The 20,977-nt window shown below is 43.7% G+C and overlaps 1 protein-coding gene across 6 annotated transcripts in view; it reads right to left on the reverse strand.

Moving 5' to 3' along the window:
- PPP1R13B (protein phosphatase 1 regulatory subunit 13B) overlaps positions 1 to 20,977 on the reverse strand; it is a 124,457-nt gene that overhangs the window by 81,250 nt on the left and 22,230 nt on the right. For 5 of the 6 annotated variants that reach the window (XM_038406295.2, XM_038406296.2, XM_038406291.2 and 2 more), the window contains exon 2: positions 6,863 to 7,010. In XM_038406295.2, the coding sequence (XP_038262223.1) occupies positions 6,863 to 7,010 (148 nt within the window). Of the gene's footprint in view, positions 1 to 6,862; positions 7,011 to 9,572; positions 9,598 to 20,977 lie in introns of those variants that run through there. The other variant, XM_043516391.1, reaches the window with a different exon arrangement.

Genomic DNA, 20,977 nt, shown 5'->3' on the forward strand with positions numbered 1-20,977 from the left:
GACATCATAATCAAAAAGGCTGACAAAGGAGGTGCTGTCATCATCATGAATAGGTCAGAATATAACAAGAGGCTACTAGGCAGCTCTCCAACATCACTTTCTACCAGTCATAACCTCCCAGTTAAAGAAAAAAAAAAAACAGGAGTACTTGTGGCACCTTGATTATCACTACAAAAGGTTTTCTTCCTCTCCCCCCCCCCTTTGCTGGTAATAGCTCATCTTAGTGATCACTCTCCTTACAGTGTGTATGATGATACCCATTGTTTCATGTTCTCTGTGTGTGTATATAAATCTCCCCACTGTATTTTCCACTGAATGCATCCGACGAAGTGATCTGGATGAAATGGACTAAAGAGAGAGTTAAAACTAACTTTAAAGATATTCTGAGAATCATAAGAGTCAAGAACAACATTCAAAGTCGGAAAACACTTCAATCTCTTTGGTCACTCAACAGACCTAAAAGTGGCAATTCTTCAACAAAAAAACCCACTTCAAAAACAGACTTCAGTGGGAGACTGCTGAATTGGAATTAATTTGCAAACTGGATACTATTAACTTGGGCTTGAATAGAGACTGGGAGGGGATGGGTCATTACACAAAGTAAAACTATATTTCCCCATGTTATTTCTCCCCCCCACCCCACCCTGTTCCTCAGACGTTCTTGTTAACTGCTAGAAATAGCTCACCTTGCTTGTCACCATGAATGGTTTTCCTCCTTCCCCCCACCCCTGCTGGTGATGGCTCATCTTAAGTGATCACTCTCCTTACAGTGTATGATAACCCATTGTTTCATGTTCTGTGTATATAAATTTTCCACCAAATGCATCCGATGAAGTGAGCTGTAGTTCATGAAAGCTTATGCTCAAATAAATTTGTTAGTCACCAAGGTGCCACAAGTACTCCTTTTCTTTTATCAAGAATTGTGGAAGCTTAACTTTGTTTCTTAGCTTTCAAAGGTCTGTGTGCCATTTTATAGATATTTTAATTACTTACATAACTAGTTGGTTATTTTAAATAAAAATCTACCAGATTTCCAAATTTGGCTCAATCAAATAATGAGATCTAAGGCTGATTCTCAGAAAACACTTCCTTTTGAGCCCCAATAGATCACTCATTCATATTTCTAAAAGTACCTTTTTTTACCCTCAGGTCAAAATGCTCTGAAGAGAAAAAGCACTTCAGTCATCTCCCAGGCAGAAACTTCCTCTTCAGATCCCATCCTCTACAGAGAAACCAGACTGAAGCTCTTTGTGCTCGTCTCTCCAATTGCTTTCTTTGTACATTTATCCTTGTTCTACCTTATAACAAGGGACAAAGATGAAGGAACCAGGGTATCTCCTTTACTGCTTAGAAGATATAACAAGCAGAAAGAGCAGTCTGTCTCAAGCTGCAGACTGTTGTGAACGAACATGAGTGGTCAGGAGTCTCCTCATATTGGAGCACAAGGGAATTTAAGTCACAGATCCAGAGACGCTGCTGATGAAAATCTCCAAACCAGAGTGCACAAGCATCCTGTACCCATCAGTACCCATCCTGACATGGAGCACATCTAAGGACAGTAATCAAAGAGTATATTTTCCCATGTTAAAAAAACACTTTTGCACCCCTATGCTTTGGTGTGGGAACTTTATATTCAGTGGCAGTGTGGCTTGTGTGAGGAATGTGCCTTCCTATGAAAATCAGCCCAAATGACAAACCTTTGAAAAAATTCTCAGTACAGATTTGTTAGCCCTTCACAGCTAGTCTCCAAAGACTGTATTTGAATCAATGCTATGACACTAACACCCTTGAACCCGCATATTCACCACTGTTATGTTTTGTACAATGCACGTCTTTAAAAGTCTTGATCTGCTGATCCTTAATATCATGTTGAATTGCATGTACTATTTGTGTGTGTGTGTGTGTGTGTGTGTGTGTGTGTGTGTGTGTGTGTGTGTGTGTGTGTGTGTGTGTGTGTGTGTGTGTGTGTGTGTGTGTGTGTGTTACTGAAATATGTTGTGAGGTTGGGAGATGCCCACAGCTGGCCTTTCAGTAGGGAGAAAGGAACAACTATCACGGGCCATCAACACCTGTCTGGCCAATCAAGAAGAATCTACTCTCCCAGAGGCTCCTTCGGGGGGGCACATATGCAATGGGAACTGCCTGACCCTCATGTCACAGCCAGGATCTTTCTAGAAGATGGAAGTAAGTATAAAAAGAGGGACAGTGACAGTCACTTGGCTTCTCTCCTTCCCCATCTCAAGATCTGGAAGAGACTTTGAACTGGGGAGACTGGTCCCAGGCTGGGAAAGGAATCCACCTGTGTGAGAACTGAGCTGCCAAAAACATCAGGGTGAGAGAGCTTGACTCAAATCTTGTTTAGTCTGGAGAATTTAGACTGCAAATTTATTTTTACTTAAGTAACCAATTCTGCCCCAGTGAGTGGGGGCTAGATGATGACTGGCAGTAGCCACTGAGGCAAGATGGGTTTAGAGGGTTGGGGGTTCCCCTAGGAGGGGAAACCCAGAGTAAGAGGGTATGGCTGGGACAGAACCCTGAGGTAAAAGACACTGACTGGGGTCCAGGAGGGACATGGGGGCCTAAGGCAGGCAAGACACCAGCCAGAAGGAGGCACTCTGGAGCTAGACAAGAGCTAATTCCCAGGATGACCAACAGGAGGGGCTGTGCCAGTGAGTCTTGACCTTGCTACAGACCTCTATCATATCCACCCTTAGTCATCTCTTTTCCAAGCTGAAAAGTCCCAATCTTATTAATCTCTCCTCATAGGTAAGCTGTTCCATACCCCTCATCATTTTGGTTGCCCTTCTCTGTACCTTTTGCAATTCCAATACTTTGAGATGGAGTGACCAGATCTGCATGCAGTATTCAAGATGTGGGCATATAATGGATTTATATAGAGGCCATATGATTTTTCTGTTATTTAAATCTTTCTTAATGATTCCCAACATTGTGCACTTTTTTGACTGCTGCTGTACACTGAATGGATATTAAGAGAACTATCCACAACGACTTCAAGATCTTTGAGTAGTAACAGCTAATTTATACCCAGTTATTTTATATGTATAGTTGGGATAAAGTTTTCCCAACGTGAATTACTTTGAATTTATCACCATTGAACTTTATCTGCCATTTTGTTGCCCAGTCTCCCAAAAGGGTGATGCAAGCTTCTATATTCAGCAACCGTTATTTGTCCTTGAGGGTTAACCAAGGCTCAGCAGCTGATTAGCTCTTGCTTATGCCTAGAAACACCTTGCCCCCAAGTCCAAGCAGCGGAGAGATCCTTGATTCCTTTGGTGTGGGGTTTATCCCCCTTCTGCTCAGAGCTGCAAACTCAGCTGATGGGAGGAGTCAACTTGCATGACATGTCTTCAGGGCAAAGAGAGCAAAACAATACAAGCAGTTAGTCCTGATGATAGTTTCTCAGTCCACATATAGGGAGTTTTCAATTGAAAGAGCCATAGCCCTCTGGTATCAAGAGGTCTCTTCTTTCAGATGGGGTGTAACAATTTCTGTAGAAGAGCAGCTCTTCATGCTAACTGATGTCCCTCTCCTGTATGGTGATTCATATAATCACAGAAGCTCACAAAAAACACTCAAACAAATAGTACATTACAATATTACTCGAGGGAATTATGCACCAAAAAAATTAAAAATACTGCACACAGTACTTTAAAATTCTGCAAATTTTATTTGGCAATAAATAAATGTGGAGGCTCCAGCAGGGAGCACAGCTGACTACCTGCACAGAGATGGGAGATCACTCTACAGCCTTACCCTGGTGCACAGCCTTGATGGTGAGGCTGCACCCAAATTTGACACAGAGCAAGAGCTGGGCCTGCCCCAGAATCTGTGTCCAGGTGAGTTCTTAATTTTTGGTGCAGAATTCCCTCAGGAGTAGCCCTGGTGAGTTGCTTCACTTGCAACTTGCCTAGCAGGCTCAGCCTGACAGATTCCAAGTGTGGAGGGGCTTAGTAGGGAGGGGGAATTCAGGTAAAAAGGTTCCATGTGGAGCAATCTGGTTGCACAGGGGCTTGTTAGGGGGGTTCCAGATGCAGCAGCAATGAGGCTCAGCAGGGGGGTCTGGGGTCCAGGTACAGCTGATTGAGGCTCAGGGGGGTAGGGGTACAGGTGTGAGGTGGTCCAGGTGCATAGGGGTGGGGCTCATTAGGGTGGGGGTTCAAGTGCACAGAGATCAGCAAGGGGCGGGGCAGACAGGGAAGCAACTCCCCATACAGTGACCCCTCCACCTGTGGCTGAGGAACAAAGAGGGCAGGAGGTAATATGGGAGTGCAGAACCAGGGGAGTTTCTGGGCATAGGTCTGACCTGGACCCAGCCAATCCATATAGGGGAAGTATGCTTCTCCCCCACCCTCAGCCCAGTTAGGCTTAGCAGCTCAGCCCAGCAGGCCAGGTGTGGAGGGCTCCAGATGCAGGGGGTGAGGCTTGACATGGTGAGGCTTGTGGGGGGGGTCCAGCTGCACAGATGTGAGGTGTGCCAGCATCACAACGAGCATATCAATCAGTTTAATAGCCTATACAGCAGAAGCTACGTCTACTTTGAGAGATCATTCAAGTTTTTACTAATATCGCTGTGGGAGGATCATATTCTAGATAAACTATCAACTTCAGGATTCTTGCCCAAAGCGTTCAGCACATTGATAAGGTCATGAACTACAACCACAAAATTAGTCTTTACTGGCTCTGAGTAGTTATCGAAAGCTTGTGCCTATATTTGTCACAGAAGCTGTACTCTGCCATTCTCACCAAAACATTTAGAAACTAAAAATATCCAGTGAGTGCCTACATAAATCACTTGCCAGGTAATCTTTTGTAGCTAGTTGATACTACATTCTCTGAACAATCCAATAAATTCATCCTTAAGACTGATACTTCAGAGGTAGACAGGAACAAAGTGAAGGGCTAAGAACATTCTGTATTCTATTTTAGCTGAAAACATTCAAGATATTAGACCTATTCCAGTGGTGTCAGGCTCCTTACTTGCAGTCCATTTTATGTATTTATGCAGTCCACATGACTTTCAGATTCTTAGTAAGCAATACCTTCAGTTACACTTGATTTGCATTTAGAAAGTTTTCTGTGCATCCATGAGGGTTAGAAGCTTACTTCTTAACAATGGAAGTGGATATTCTTAAGGCTGCAGACAGTCTGTAACAGTGACTCAGGTGTAAACTCCCCCATCTTTCATTAATCTAATTGAAATATTAAATGACACTTAATGTCAGCATTAACTATTCTATTGCTGATCTTTAAAAAGGGAGAGCCATTCAGAAGGAAGAAATGAGAAGACAAAGAAAAAGAAAAGAAAAACAAAAAGGAGGCATGGACCTAAAGGTAATCATCTCTTCCCACTGAGTGATGATAAATTTGACAATAATGCACTTAGCAGTAGTAAGTAAAGTTAAAAGCCATATTCTACCCCCAATCCTTTGCAAACCTTCCACTGATATCACTAGGAGTCCTGCTGAGGCTTGAGGCTAGTATGATTGAGACTTGAGATAAATTTATACTCCAATTCTTGGACACAATTCAAAATGGAATGTAGCCTCTACACAGAGCCGTGAGGTAATTAAGACAAATATACAGCACTGTGGTGTTGGGGGGCTAGGGGGAGAAAAGAGGGGAGAGAGACACATTAGACATAGTGCCATTCACAGGAGTGTGTCTAAAGAACTATAGAGATAGATACTTTAAGTTCTGCATTTTTTCTCCCCTCCCAGGAGAAATACTGCACAGTACATTTATACTTAAGCTTAGAGATATTACTAAAAGCACAGTATTGTACACACCCAACCTGCGAGTTTAACTCAACATGGGAGCTGTGCACATGGAAGAAAGGAGCATACAAAAAAACCACCATAAAAATGTTAAATGTAGGTTCTGAGGTCATAAGAGGAGACATTGAGATACCTCTCACCTTTATAGAGCCTTGAAATTAATGAAGAGAGAGTAGGACTTCAATATTATCTGAACAGCTTACTCTGGAAGGGCTCTACAGATGTCTGAAGAATGCCACCCAATATTCCCCAATCCTAAAGCAAGGCTAGAGAAGTTAGGAAGGGAAATTTCATGATTTAGGTTAAACAAAGAGACGGACACATATGGAAAAATCATTTATTTATGGAAAATTAAATACAAGACATCACAACCCAGAGCCAGAGCATTGGCTATCACCAGAAATGAAGCTTCCATGAAAAGATGGAGAGTGCAGAGGCACAGCTGAGCTGTGCTGCATATTATATAATCTCCCCATTGGTCTCAGGTGAGTTTGTACTCAACATGCCTCAACCATGCCTCCATCCATGCTATTGTAGCTACACTGCTATTTATACATGGGCTAGCTCAATGAGAGCTAGCATGAGTATATGTAACATGAGCAAGGTAATCACACCCCTACATTGTAGAGCAGCTGTAGCCTTAGATCCCAGTTGGGTTTGCAGGTCTGATACTTGGAAATGGGGGGGTGGAAGAGGGAAACATTTTCGCTTATAAAATGAAGCCCAAAATGAATAATTTACTAAACTAAATTTCTGCTTAAGATAGTTAAACAAGTAAAATGTTCAGTTTAAACTAAAAATCTGAAATGTCTCACATAACCTTAGAGACATTTATTGTTTGTCTACTGCATTTCACGTAGATTTTATAAAAATATTCCAAGCTGGGAAGGGACAAGGGAAAAAAAAAAAAAAACAGCAAGGGCTGTATTTATCTTTACAGCCATCTTAATATTCAGCAAAAAATTCTCTAGCAAAAGCAAAATACAACTAAAAATCAGTAATAAATTCTATATTTGTATCTTAATATGATGAAATGTACATCTGTTACCAAGGAGCACTTTGCTTACCATTTCCACGCCACACTTCAGCCAGATGGCAACTTCCTTCACCGGGCTCTTTGCAGAACTCCACAACATCTCGACAGGTTGTTTCTGGTGTAATTGGAACTTCTGTCAAAATCTGTTCATTGTTGCTCAAGAACACAGTTAGTATCATCTGAAAGAAGAATGATACAACAATTACACACACCAAACGGAAATAGAGTCCAGTTTTTAGTCTTTTAAATTGATATTAACGTTGCCTGACACTTCCTATTTAAAGACCCCATTTTCAATTCCTTTAACTGTTTGGGCTGAAATGTTCTATGCTGGGTGTCTGTCTCAAGCTGGGAAAAAAAAAAAAAAGAAAAGAAAGAAAGAAAGGTCCAGCCAGAATGGTTCAGCTGTTGCTGAAAATGAAGTGAAGGCAAAATATTTTTCCCTGTCCTCCCCCCTCCCCCCAGTATTAAAAGACTATCAAGACCTTTTCTTTGAAATATTCTAGTATCCACAGTCTTTGGAGCAGGAACTTGAAATTTGGGGATGCCTCTGTGTCAGGTATTTGCTTTTGCCATCCCTGTGAAAATCCACCTAAATCTGATCAACCTATAAATCCTGGGGGGTGGGGGAACAGAACAAAAGCACCAGAGTTTACACATGCCCAGCAAACTTGCTAGCATCTACAAACTAACCGCTTCTAAGATTCCCTCACCAAGCTCACTTGAGTCTCAGCTACTAAAGCTAACCAGACTGTGTGCATGCCATTCCCACAGAGACTGAGCATGTTCCATCCATTCCCTTGCACCTCCTATTTGCGAGCCATCCCACAGAGCAAGTGAGTGTGTTCACTCCAACTGGGGAGTACAGGAGTGAAGCTGGACTTTTCCTTGTAATGGCTGCTGCCTCCAGGACAGGGTGTGGCCAGGCCCTAGAAGTGACAGCATAGACAACAGGTATAATAGGCCACGGCAGGCTGTGCCCCTCCTGAGATCGCAGCCATCTGCGTCTCTTCCCGACAAAATCACCTGAGCTTTTTTATATGCTCCATGCTGGTTCCAGGGTGGCTGTAAGGCGTATCTGCTACTCAGCTTCCCGGATTCATCAATAATCTCCCTGGGAAAAAGCAGATACTGCCTTCTCAGCAGCACTGGAACCTGCATGGAACATATAAAAAGCTCAGGTGGTTCACGGAGAAGAGACACACTTTTCCCATGAGGTGGCTGTAGTTTCAGGAAGGGAGTTGAAGCTTAGCTGGGTGGGGGGCTCTGGCTGGCCCAGGGCTCCTCTGGCTGTGGGGGGTGGGAGCTTGGGACTCCCGACAGCCTGGGGGCCCTCTAACCATGGGGGGGACTAGCATCCCCAAAGGGGGGCTCCACTGACTGCCCACAACTGACTGCCTGTCTTTTGCTCTCAGTGACAGACACTACCCACCTCCAGTAGGTGCCAGCATACAAGAGGAGGCTATCAGATTCAAATACAGAGGGGATAACAACTGCTGGGGGAAGAGAAAGGAGTAGAAGGAAAGGCGATACAAAAAGCTGGGGGGCAGGGGAAACAGATTGTCAGGAGTAAGGCCCTCAGAATTTACTATGCCCCAGCAAGCCAGCTAGGCTGCTTGATAGACTCCCCTGCTTGACTGGCTGCAGAAGCCAGCAGGCCAGTTCTTAAACCTAGCAAACAGCAGTAGTTCTCTGGCTGCTCAATGTACATGCCCATGTATGTTCTGCTCCCTTTGCTCGTCTCTCGAAGTCCTGCTCCTGATCTGCTCTTCCACCACTCCAGGCCAAAATCCTGCCCTTCACCCAGCCTTGATCCCATCCTGTTCCAGCCTTGCTGCTGCCTCAAAACCAGCCCTGCTCCCGTCTTCCCTGACTCCTGATAATCCAGTTCTGATCCTCAGCTCTGCCTCACTTAGCTCTAGCATTCAGGCTCTGACTTCAGCCCTGACCCCCCAGCTCCCACCACTAGGCACGGCTGCCTACAACCTGGTCCACTGACACAGGCAGAGAAACTGACCGAGTTTGGAGGGGGAAACTGACTGGCTGGGCAAGAGACAGCTGTAAAATAGGAGAGGGGACTCTGGGACTGCAATTAGAAGCCAGTTGGCTTTCAGAGGAGAGGTTATGAAGTCTGAGGATATTGAGATTGGACAAGGAGCTAGAGTACATGGGGATAGCTGGAACTGGCCATGCAAGGAGACTGAGTAGGAGCCAAAGAAAGGTTAGGGTTAGAGAAAGAATGAGCCAGTGGATAGGGTGCTAGCCTAGAACTTGGAAGACCTAGGTTCAATTTCCTGCTTCACCAAAGATTGCATGTGTGATCTTGGGCAAGTCACTCAGGGCTAGGTTCACACAGGTACTTAGGAGTGGTGACACTGAGTGTCACCATATCTTTTAGGTGCCCAGAAAAAGAATCACTAGGATTCACAAAGTCTGAGTTTGGTGCTCAGGCCTCCTGCACAAGAATGGAGGAATACGAGCCTCAGAATGAGATTTACAAAAACCAGCACACTTGGCAGCTCTCCACCTAAGCTAACCAAGATGATGTCAAGTCAAGGGGTATGTGCTAAATCCTGCACATCTCAGGAAATTTGGCACTTAAGCCCAGGCTGCAGAGAAGCACCTCCCTCTGCTTTCAGATTTTCAGCTATAAACTCTCACCTATGACTTTCGCAAGAAGCCAGGGAAGGAGAGGAGAGGAGTTCCCTCAAAACTTTTAGCCCAGAGGTTAGGGTACTCACCCGGAATATGGGAGACCCTCAGTTTCCCTGAGGGGGGAAAAAAGGGATTTGAAAGTGGGTCTGCCACCTCTTAGGTGAGTGCCTGGGGTATACGGTATACTGATGTGGGGTTCCTTCAGTCTCTCCTATTGAAGCTGTTCCACTGTAGATAAATAATGCAAGAATTGTTAGGCAAGAGAGAACGTGTGTTCAAGTATGAAAATTATTCTGGAGCCTGGTAGCTAGACCATTCATATGAGAGGTGGGAGGAGGAGGATCGGGTCCCCTGGCTGCTCCTCCCCTGCAACCTTCCACCACCTGTTTTGTGCAAATTTGCGAACAGGTCTCAATCTAATAGGTGAGCACTGAACATACTTACCCAATCAGTCCCCGCAGGAGAGTTTAACAAAGGAACACCTATCTTCCCTTGGTTCATGCATCATTCTGAGGTGTAAGCCTCCAGACACCTAGAGTGAGCCTGTCCCATACATGCCCAGAAGCAGAAACATAAGCACCTAAGGAATTCGATTACAAAAATTTAGGTAGAGTTTAAGTGCCTAGAGAGTTTAGCAGCAGCAGAGCGTGGGTTTTGTAAATCCCAGAATCAGACTCCACTGGGATACAGGCACCTAAACTAGCAGTTAGGCACCCAACTCCTTTTGTGAAACTAGCTCTCACTGTACTTCAGTATTCCATTAGTAAAATGGGGATAAAACAGTACTTCCTACCTCAGAGGAGTGTTCATTAGCTCAGATACTATGGTGAGGGGCTCAATAATACTAGGATAAACAGATAAGGGGGGGTGGGGGAAGGGGAGACTAAATGAGGAATGGGTTATCTGGGACTGGCAGGGCAAGGAAAAACTGGGCCTGGATGTGGGGAGGGGGGGGAAAAAAAAAAAAAAAAAAAAAGAGTTGGAGCAGGAGAGATAGGATTTGTACAGTGAATACAAAAAGGAGAGACTACAACTACCTGGGCAAAGAGGCTGAGAATGGGATGAGAAACCTGAATAATAGAGACTGGGACTAAGTAGGTGAGGAGAATGGAATTGCTACAAAGAGCCAGAGGTAGGGAGAGACAGGAATGGGAAAGGTTAGAGGCGAGAGGATAGAAAGGATCTAGTCTAGGAGAAACAGGCAGAAAAAGTCAGTGTCCACTAGACTCTAGAGCACTCTCCCCCAGAACCTACAATGGAGCCCAAAATTCCTGAATCTTACCACTCCACTCCCCCTACCTCCTGAAATCTGTCAGTGGGTCTCTCTCAAAGTGCCCCCCTCCTCTGGTACTGATCCATATAGAGGATGACACATTATTAGTGCTATCAGTTACTCCAATAGTAACAGGTGGCAGAGATCTGTCTGGTGGATCTAAAGATGCCAACTCTGATGATTATCACTGTGGACATCAGTATGCTGTTACATGATGGAATTTGTTTTTTCAGTACACTTCTTAAAAAGCTAGGAAGCTACATGCACACAACTATACTGAAATAATATTAGGATTACAACTTCCAAACTTCTTAATGCTTGGAAGTGTCACAACTACGGTTACCTATGTAGCCTTAATTCAGTCCCCATGTGTGTATGCATTATACTACAGTTTGTAAGTAAATTATCAGATACTATTTTTTCCACAGGACCCCTGCCTACTTCTGTGTAGAGGATGGACCTGCCCTGGGTATGAAACGGGGTTGTTTTAAAAGGAGTCTTGTCTGTAGGACCCCTGCCTCATTTGTTGATGAAGTTTAAAGGTGTGTAGCGAATGACTTTGGAAAGAAAAAGGAAGGTCTCATGGGTAAGGAAGTTGAATACTGTCCTAGTGAATTGGATTCTATCCCTACTTCTGCCACAGAGATCCTGTGTGATGCTAAACTACTCACTTAAAATTGAGTTTTTCAGATATTGTCACTAATTGCTTGTTCTGCATTTTATGGGTACCCTACTAGAGACCCTAAGCTCAAATCTGCATAAGTGTTGAGTACTTAAGGCTGCAGCTGAAATCAATGGCAGCTGGGCTGGAATATACAGGGTGCTAGTGTTAAATATTCTGAAAAATCAGGTCCTAGGTAATTCAAAATTAGGCACCTCAAATTAATGGATACTTTTGAATAGAATCTCTGCACCTCAGTTCTCCATCTGTAAAACAGGAAAACACCATCCCCTTACCTCACAGGAGTTTTATGAAGAATCAATGTTTGTGAAACATTACTAGTCATGAGAGCCATTTAAGAGTTTGAGGAAATTATTAATTCCGTCTTCAGAGCAGGATTTACATAGTATGCACTGTGCACTAAGAGGCCAAGGGCTACACATTGAACAATGAAGATTAAACAAAATATTCAGCAGCTTCTCAATGGATTCTCATTAATCCATCCTAATAGACTTATACTTCAGTTTGCATACACAGGACAGAAATTCGATCCTTACACTCATAACAATTTTCATTCACAGACCTCACACAACTTTCTAAAAGGGGATGATATTTGCATAGTTTTGTAGCCAGAAACAGACAGCAAGTGATTCAAAACTGCAAACAATAGAAGCCAAGTGTCCTAGCTTTTAGCTCAATCCTCTATACCACTGTTGCCCCCGCCTCCCTTCAGCCACCTCCTTCCCAATATACTGAAGCTTAAGATCTTTGACGTCAATACACTTCAGTGTTGGAAAGGTACTCATCAAAAGATGAAGCTACACTAGACAAATTCAGATCTATGATTCTCCACCAGTGGTAACAATGCTGGAAGCTACAGTGTAGATAAGAGTTGCTAAAAAGCCTGTACCTACACAGTATCTTCAACTGTCATTAGCACGGTCATTGAATTAAATATTTGACTTTTCCTAGGGTAGACAAGGCTCGACATGATCAGTATTCCACGGCTGTGGAATTTATTTCAGAATTCACCCCTTGTACCTGAATAGTTTACTGGAATCTTGAGTTTTAATTAGAAAAATTCCCAGTCTTTCTAGTTATGAAGTCTGTAACCATGACATGAAACTAGTGTAAATCAATACAAGGGTACCCGCCTGCATCTGCAGACAGCCTAAATCAAACAGCCTTGTGAAGTATGATCTGCCCCATTAATCTCAAATCGGGTCACCATGAATTTTACAGTATGTAATTTGACATTTTCCCCCACTATGACAGAACTCAGCCTGCCACTGAATTCATCATTTTTATTGCATTTAAGTGCCCAATATATTTTTTTCTATTTGCCTGCCCTGCTAGGACCTGCCTTCAACTTTCTGTTGCTCTGCAGCTTTCACCACAATGCTCCTTGAATTGTTCCAGATAGCCAACAGGAGGATGGGGAACCAGTGCTGAGTCTAACTTGCAACTGGGGACCAGAAGTATAGGGAGCAAGCTAGGCAGCCCAGAGAACAGTGCAGCAACTGAGGCCTTCAGACAGGCAGATATGCTGCTAAAACAAACTATAAGCTTTCCAAATACATATGGATGGGAAGGAGCTGTGGAACAGATCTGGAGAAGACAGGGAAAACATTTTCGAACAATTATGGTTGAAAATAAATCAACAAATTTTGCATCAGAGTATTTTCAACTGTGAGCCATAACTATGTGTGATTGGGTGCAGATGACAGGATAGTAATGACAGATATTTCATGGTGATAGAATAAATGAATGTTGCTTCAGAACTTGAGCTTCCACCTCAGATTTTGAACCAGTGTGTCCATGGGGCCCTGTCCATATGCAATTTATCCTTATGAAAAATGCTTCTTTACCTCTCGACTAAGCTATCGAGGAATTAGCAAGTCCTTATCTCTGGATAATGGATTTTCAAATGGAAACCACTGCAAAATCCCTGCTCCCGCTAAGAGATTGTTGCTGTTCCTGATAAAGAAGGATTTAGCCACTTTAATTCATGCTTTCATATGCTCCCTGCTTTATTAGTGCAATGCATGATACTTGGGAACAATGCCACAGACGAGGCCCAAAAAAAAAAAAAATTCAGGAGTAAACCATCCCCAGACTGCAATACTTTCATTCGTTCCTCACTGAATACCAAGTTAGGTTTCAGATATCACTCTTATTTTCTTTGCTCTCCATGGGCTGAGGGTCTGAGGAATTACCTTTACCTCTGCACTTAAGATTTACCACATCAGCTGCATGTCTCAGGAACATCATAACTATCTAGATCAAGAGGAAAAACTGACAGGACAGACCACTATGTTGGCAGCTGGCCTATGACTGGGAAAAACTTTCCTAGGAGAGCCAAGAAAAACCACAACCCTTAGCTTAAAAATGAAACGCCTCTCCACCATCTTTTCCCACAGTTATATGATAATAATTAACATTATTAATGAGAAAGGGAGGAAAGAACATACAGTATTGTTTGAACTACTCACTGGATCTTGCACTCAAATACTCCTAAAACACAGCAGATAAAGATAAATCTTTTTTTACATCTTTTCCTCTACATAGGACTTATTTAGTCAGAAAATATTTAGTTCAAATATTTTTCATTACAAATGCTAGGTGTTATATTTCTCCAAGATCCAAAGCATTAGATTTGCTAACTAATGTCTAAACTGCAAGTTTAAAAACCAATACATAAAATCCTTTTGCTATTTTATCCTTCCGTGATATTTACCAACTTAATCAGTTAACATGAAAGGCTTTCAGGCTTCAGTGCATTTCAACACAAGTGCATGCTTTCTGATGTTCATAAAGTATTTCAGTTTCAGAAAGTAGGACAAGCTGTCAGAATGCAAGATAGTGCTATGCTATTTCAAGATATATTTTAATAGGATTTTTAAATAAGTCACATATTTTCTTTTAACAGGATTCCTACTTTTAACCTAACAAACTGGAAAAAAAGTTAAATTGATGGTGGTGTGGGGGGATGAAGGGAAAATGACTCAAGCCTTTTAAAAAATTAAACCTACTACATGGTTTTGTTGTTTTACAAATAACTGGCCTTTCATCTAAAATTTCATTTCCATTCAAATCTGAGGTTCCTGACATACTGAATTATATGATCATTACATTTTCTGCATGTAATCTATTTTATGTCCACATTATTTTATCTATTTGGAAATGTTAGATGTTAAGGATTACAAAAAATCCCACCACAACAAAAAACAAAACACACTGTTGAAGCAATGAACAGAATAGATTAAAATAAAAATACTAGGGCAGTCAAATGATTTTAAAAATGAATCCTAATTAATAGCAGTTTTAAATTGCGCTGTTAAACAGAATACCATTCTGGAGGGCACTTCAGAATCTTAAACATTGGATCAAGTGCTCTAGCTATCTTTAGAAATCTCAGTGGTACCTTCTCTGCATTTTTTCAAATCTGCAATGAAAGTGTTCTTAAATCAGGGGTGGGCAAACTTTTTGGCCCAAAGATCACATCTGGGTAGGGAAATTGTATGCAGGGCCATGAATGTAGGGCTAGGGCAGGGGGTTGGGGTGCAGGAGGGGCTCAGGGCAGGGAGTTGAGGGGCAGGGTGCAGAAGGGGTTTGGAGTGTGGGCTCCGGCCCAGTGCCAATTACCTCAAGTGACTCCGGGGTGGCAGTGGCATGCAGCAAGGCTAAAGCTGGCTCCCTGCCTGCCCTGTCCCTGCGCTGCTCCCAGAAGTGGCCACCATGTCCAGCAGAGGTTCCTGGGAGGTGGGGTGGGGTGGGGCAGGGCAGGCAGCTACACTGCATGCTCCCCTCACCTGTCAGTACCCCCAAAGCTCCTAGTAGCTGCTGTTCCTGGTCAATGAGAGCTGTGGGGGGCATTGCCTGCAGGCAAGGGCTGCACAGAGCCCTCCCCTACCCCCCAAAGGGCTACAGGGACATGGTGCCGGCCACTTCCAGGAGTAGCATGGGGCCAGGGCAGGCAGGGAGGGAGTCTGCCTTAGCTCTGCTGCGCCACAGAGCTGGCAATCCTGTGGGCCGGATTGAAAGCCCTGATGGGCCAGATCCTGTCCGTGGGCTGTAGTTTGCCCACCCAGTCTTAAAATTGACCATATGCTGGGTTGCCATCTGAGATTGCCATAACATGAAATATATGGCAGAATGAGGGTAAAATCACAGAGCAGGAGACACTGAACTCCTCTGGGGAGAATTGTGTCACAAATTAAGGGTTTTGTTGATTTTTTTTAAAAAAAAATCAGCATAGAAACATGTCCTCTGGAATGGTGGTCGAAGCATGAAGGGGCATACAAATGTTTAGAATATCTGGCACGTAAATGCCTTGCAACACCAGCTACAAACGTACTATGGGAACACCTGTTCTCACTTTCAGGTGACATTGTAAATAAAAGAAGCAGGCAACATTATCTCCCATAAATGTTAACAAATTTGTTTCTTAGTGATTCACTGACCAAGAAGTAGGACTGACTGGACTTGTAGACTCTAAAGTTTTAGATGACACTCAAAAAACAGAAGTTATATAACCACCACCAAATATATAAAAAAAATCTACATTTGCAAGTTTCATTGTCAGATAAAGAGATTGCACTACAGTACTTGTATGAGGTGAACTGAAAAATACCATCTCTTTTTTTTTAGTGTAAATATTTGTAACCCAAAATATAAAGTAAGCAGTGTACACTTTGTATTATGTGCTGTAATTGAAATGAATATAGTTGAACATGTAGAAAAATCATCCAAACATAATTTAAATTGGTATTTTAAAATCACACTGTTAAGTAATAAAACTGAATCAGTCAATTTTTTAAATTGAGTTAATTAGTTTTGTGATAAAACACACGGGTTAATTATCTGTATTTTTTAGGGCTCTCAATCACAAGATTTTCCTTCTTGTTGTCCCATTTATCTTTCCCATTTTTAGATAAAACAGTAACCAAAACTATGTTCAAGTTGTACAAGGTAATTTGGTAGAAGTCAGTAACTTAGGATGCATGATCCCAAATATAACTACATTTGTGGCTAAATTCTTGTATATATGCATTACTACAGTTATCAGATTGCTCCCACACTCACTGGTTGTAGTCTGGAGGTTCTGGTGTGGAAGGGGCAAATGGAGATAATGCTCCTAACTTTTGGAAAAAATGGAGACAGAGCGAGGTTGATTTGTTTTCAAATGTATGAGATGTTAGCCAGAGGCTGACAGACAGTAGACTAAGCAGAGTTCAAAGCTATTTCCATAGTAGCAATCCCACTTTCTTCTCTTATGTGCCACTGCAGGAAAACCTGGACATTACGTCATAAAAATCTTGGTCCTCACCTTCAAGGGACTTAATGGTTGGGCCTAAGGTATCTAAAATATTGCCTAAAGCGCCAGGATGAGGCCTGATCAGCAAATTCCGTCTGTAACTCAACAGTTGTCCATTACAAGATAAAGAGAATTTGTTCATCAGATGAACTGAGTCTCAGGAAAGGTCTAAGACTGTAGTACAAATTTCCATACACTCCCAGAAACACCATAAAAACCACCCCAAATTTCCTTTCAAGTGCAAGGCACTCTTCAACCTTGCCTTTGCTAACTACAGCCTTGCTACTTGAGGTTGCATTACAAAGTTAAGTTTTATCAAGAGCTTTAAATCTTTATTTTGTAAAAAAATAAGTGACAGGGCATAAACCAAAACACAATATATACATTATGTTCTATTTACTATTCACTTAGGAAAGAAAAATCAAATGCACAACTACAAAATGGGAAATAAGTAGCTACACACTAATGATAAGTTTCTTGGAGTTACAGTGGATCACAAAATTAAATGAGTCAACAATATGATGCAGTTGCAAAAAAAAGCTAATATTCTGGGGTGTACTAATAGGAGTGTTCTAAAACAGACATAGGAGATAACACTTGTGCCTCAGCTGGTGTACTGTGTCCAATTCTGAGTGCTACCCTTTAAGAAAAAGGTGGACAAATTGAAGAGGTCTAGAGTAACTACAAAAGGGATGAAAGGTTTAGAAAAACCTGACCTATTAAGAAAGGTGGGAGGGCAGGGAGGGGGGACGGGCGTGGCATGTTTAGTTTTCAGAAACCGGGACTAAGGGCAGACCTGATAATAGTCTTCAAAATATGTTAACGGCTGTTATAAAGAAGATAGGTATCAACTGTTCTCCATGCTCACTGAAATGGGACAAGAAGCAATCTGCTTAATCTGCAGCAATGAAGATTTAGGTTAGATATTAGGAAAAGCTAACTGATGGGTTCCGCCCAGGGTGACACCTGGAACTGGGGCACCACTGAGCCCTCTGACCCACCAGACTGGGCTCCTTCTCACACTGTGCTGCTGTGACAAGTTGCAAAGCCTTGAAGCTTTCACTTCCACCAGCATTCGAAGAAAAAAAAAAAACTGCACCCAGCTGCAGTTACATGTAGGCTCTCTAATCACCAGCCTCCGACCCCAGAGCAGTACCATCCTGCCCTGGTTAAATCTGGCCAGTATAAGGGTTTATCCCCTGGTCCACCTCTCCCTCAATGTGAAGACGACTATGCACACTTGTAGTAATCAAGCTGAGATTTTCCCCAAAACACCTTAGGGTATGTCTACACCATGAAATTAGAAGTCGTTTTTGTAGAAAGCGTTTACACAGTCGAGTATGTGTCCCCACACAAATGCTCTAAGTGCATGTATTTGGCAGACTGCGTCCACAGTACCGAGGCAACAGTCGACTTCTGGAGCTTTGCACTGTGGGTAGCTAACCCACAGTTCCCCCAGTCTCCACCGCCCATTTGAATTCTGGGTAGAAATCCCAGTGCCTGATAGGGCTAAAACATTGTTGCGGGTTGTTCTGGGTACATATAGTCAGGCCCCCGTTCCCACCCTCCCTCTGGAAAAGCAAGGGTAGACAATCGTTTTGCACCTTTTTTCTTGGGTTACCTGTGCAGACGCCATATCATGGCGAGCATGGAGCCCGCTCAGCTAACCATCACCGTACGTCTCCTGGGTGCTGGCGGACATGGTACTGAATTGCTACACAAACAGCAGTTTGCCTTTTGGCAGCAGACAGTGCAGTATGACTGGTAGCCGTCGTCAACGTAGTCCTGGGTGCTCTTTTTAACCAGGCGCCTGGGCAAACATGGGAGTGAATCAGCCAGGTCATGTCCCTTGCTTAGTCTCATGGAGATTGAGTCCTACCGGCAGTGCACTGTCTTTTAATCTGCAGCCAGCAGAAGATGGCCAGCAGTCAGACTGCACCGTCTTCTGCCGAGCACCCAGGAGATGATGATGGCTAGCGGTCGTACTGCACAGTCTGCTGCCAGCAAGATGTATAAAGATAGATAAAGTGGCTCAAAACAAGAAATGGACCAGATTTGTTTTGTATTCATTTTCTCCTCCCTCTGCGAAACAGCCTGCTAAACCCAGTTTTGAGTTCTATCCTTGAGGCGACCATTTAGTTTCTCACAAAACCACCCCCTTTGTTGATTTTAAATTCCCTGTAAGTCAACCCTGTAAGCCATGTCGTCAGTCGCCCCTCCCTCCATCAGGGCAACAGCAGATAATCGTTCCGCGCCTTTTTTCTGTGCAGATGCCATACCACAGCAAGCATGGAGCCTACTCAGATCACTTTGGTAATTAGGAGCATATTAAACACCACACATGCATTATCCAGCAGCATATGCGGCACCAGAACCTGGCAAAGTGAAACCGGGAGAGTAGGCAACATCAGTGCAGTGACAAGAGTGATGAGGACATGGACACAGACTTCTCACAAAGCAGGTGCCCTGGCAATGTGGGCATCATGGTGCTAATGGAGCAGGCTCATGCGGTGGAATGCAGATTCTGGGCCCGGGAAACAAGCACAGACTGGTGGGACCGCATAGTGTTGCGGGTGTGGGACAATTCCCAGTGGCTGTGAAACTTTTGCATGCGTAAGGGCACTTTCAGGAAGCTTTGTGACTTGCTTTCCCCTGCCCTGAGGTTCAAGAATATCAAGATAAGAGCAGCCCTCGCAGTTGAGAAGCGAGTGGCAATAGTCCTGTGGAAGCTTGCAACTCCAGACAGCTACTGGTCAGACGGGAATCAATTTGGAGTAGGCAAATCTACTGTGGGGGCTGCTGTGATGCAAGTAGCCAACACAATCAAAGATCTGCTGATATCAAAGGTAGTGATCCTGGGAAATGTGCAGGTCATAGTGGAGGGCTTTGCAATGGGATTCCCTAACTGGTGGGGCCATAGACAGAACCCATATCCCTATCTTGGCACCGGAGCACCAAGACAGCGAGTACATAAACCGCAAGAGGTACTTTTCAATAGTGCTGCAAGCACTGGTGGATCACAAGGGACATTTCATCCACATGAACGTGGGATGGCTGGGAAAGGTACATGATGCTCGCATCTTCAGGAACTCTGGTCTGTTTCAAAAGCTGCAGGAAGGGACTTTCTTCCCAGACCAGAAAATAACCGTTGGGGATGTTGAAATGCCTATAGTTATCCTTGGGGACCCAGCCTACCCCTTAATGCCAGGGCTCATGAAGCCATATATAGGCAGCCTGGAGAGTAGTCAGGAGCTGTTCAACTACAGGCTGAGCAAGTGCAGAATGTTCATTTGGACATTTAAAAGCGCGCTGGTGCAGTTTACTGACTCGGTTAGACCTCAGCAAAACCAATATTCCTGCTGTTATTACTGCTTGCTGTGCGCTCCACAATATCTGTGAGAGTAAGGGGGAGAAGTTTATGGCAGGGTGGGAGGTTGAGGCAAATCGCCTGGCTGCTGGTTATGCATAGCCAGACACCAGGGTGGCTAGAAGAGCCCAGGAGGGTGCAGTGCGCATCAGAGAAGCTTTGAAAGCCAGTTTCATGACTGGCCAGGCTATGATGTGAAAGTTTTGTTGGTTTCTCCTTGATGAAACCCCCTGCCCCTTGGTTCACTCTACTTCTCTGTAAGCTTGCCACCCTCCCCACCTCCCTTTGATTACCGCTTGCAGAGGCAATAAAGTCATTGTTGCTTCACATTCATGCATTCTTTATTAATTCATCACACAAATAGGGGGATAATTACCAAGGTAGCCCAGGAAGGGTGGTGGAGGAGGGAAGGACAAGGCCTCACAGCACTTCAAAAGTTAAAAATGTTAAAACTTATTGAATGCCAGCCTTCCATTACTTGAGCAATCCTCTGGGGTGGAGTGGCTGGGTGCGCATGTTCTTGGGCGTCTGGGTGAGGAGGCTACGGAACTTGGAGGGCAGTTGGTTACACAGGGGCTGTAGCGGCGGTCTGGGCTCCTGCTGCCTTTCCTGCAGCTCAACCATAAGCTGGAGCATATTAGTTTGATCCTCCAGCAGCCTCAGCGTTGAATCCTGCCTCCTCTCATCATGCTGCCGTCATCTTTCAGCTTCAGCCCTCTCTTCAGCCCGCCACTTCTCCTCCTGGTCATTTTATGCTTTCCTGCACTGACATTGTCTGCCTCCATGCATTCGTCTGTGCTCTGTCAGCGTGGGAGGACAGCATGAGCTCAAAACATTTCATTACAGGTGCATTTTTTTCACCTTCTAATCTTC

Source organism: Dermochelys coriacea, chromosome 6 (genome assembly GCF_009764565.3).
Source record: "Dermochelys coriacea isolate rDerCor1 chromosome 6, rDerCor1.pri.v4, whole genome shotgun sequence".
Lineage (NCBI taxonomy): Eukaryota > Metazoa > Chordata > Testudines > Dermochelyidae > Dermochelys > Dermochelys coriacea.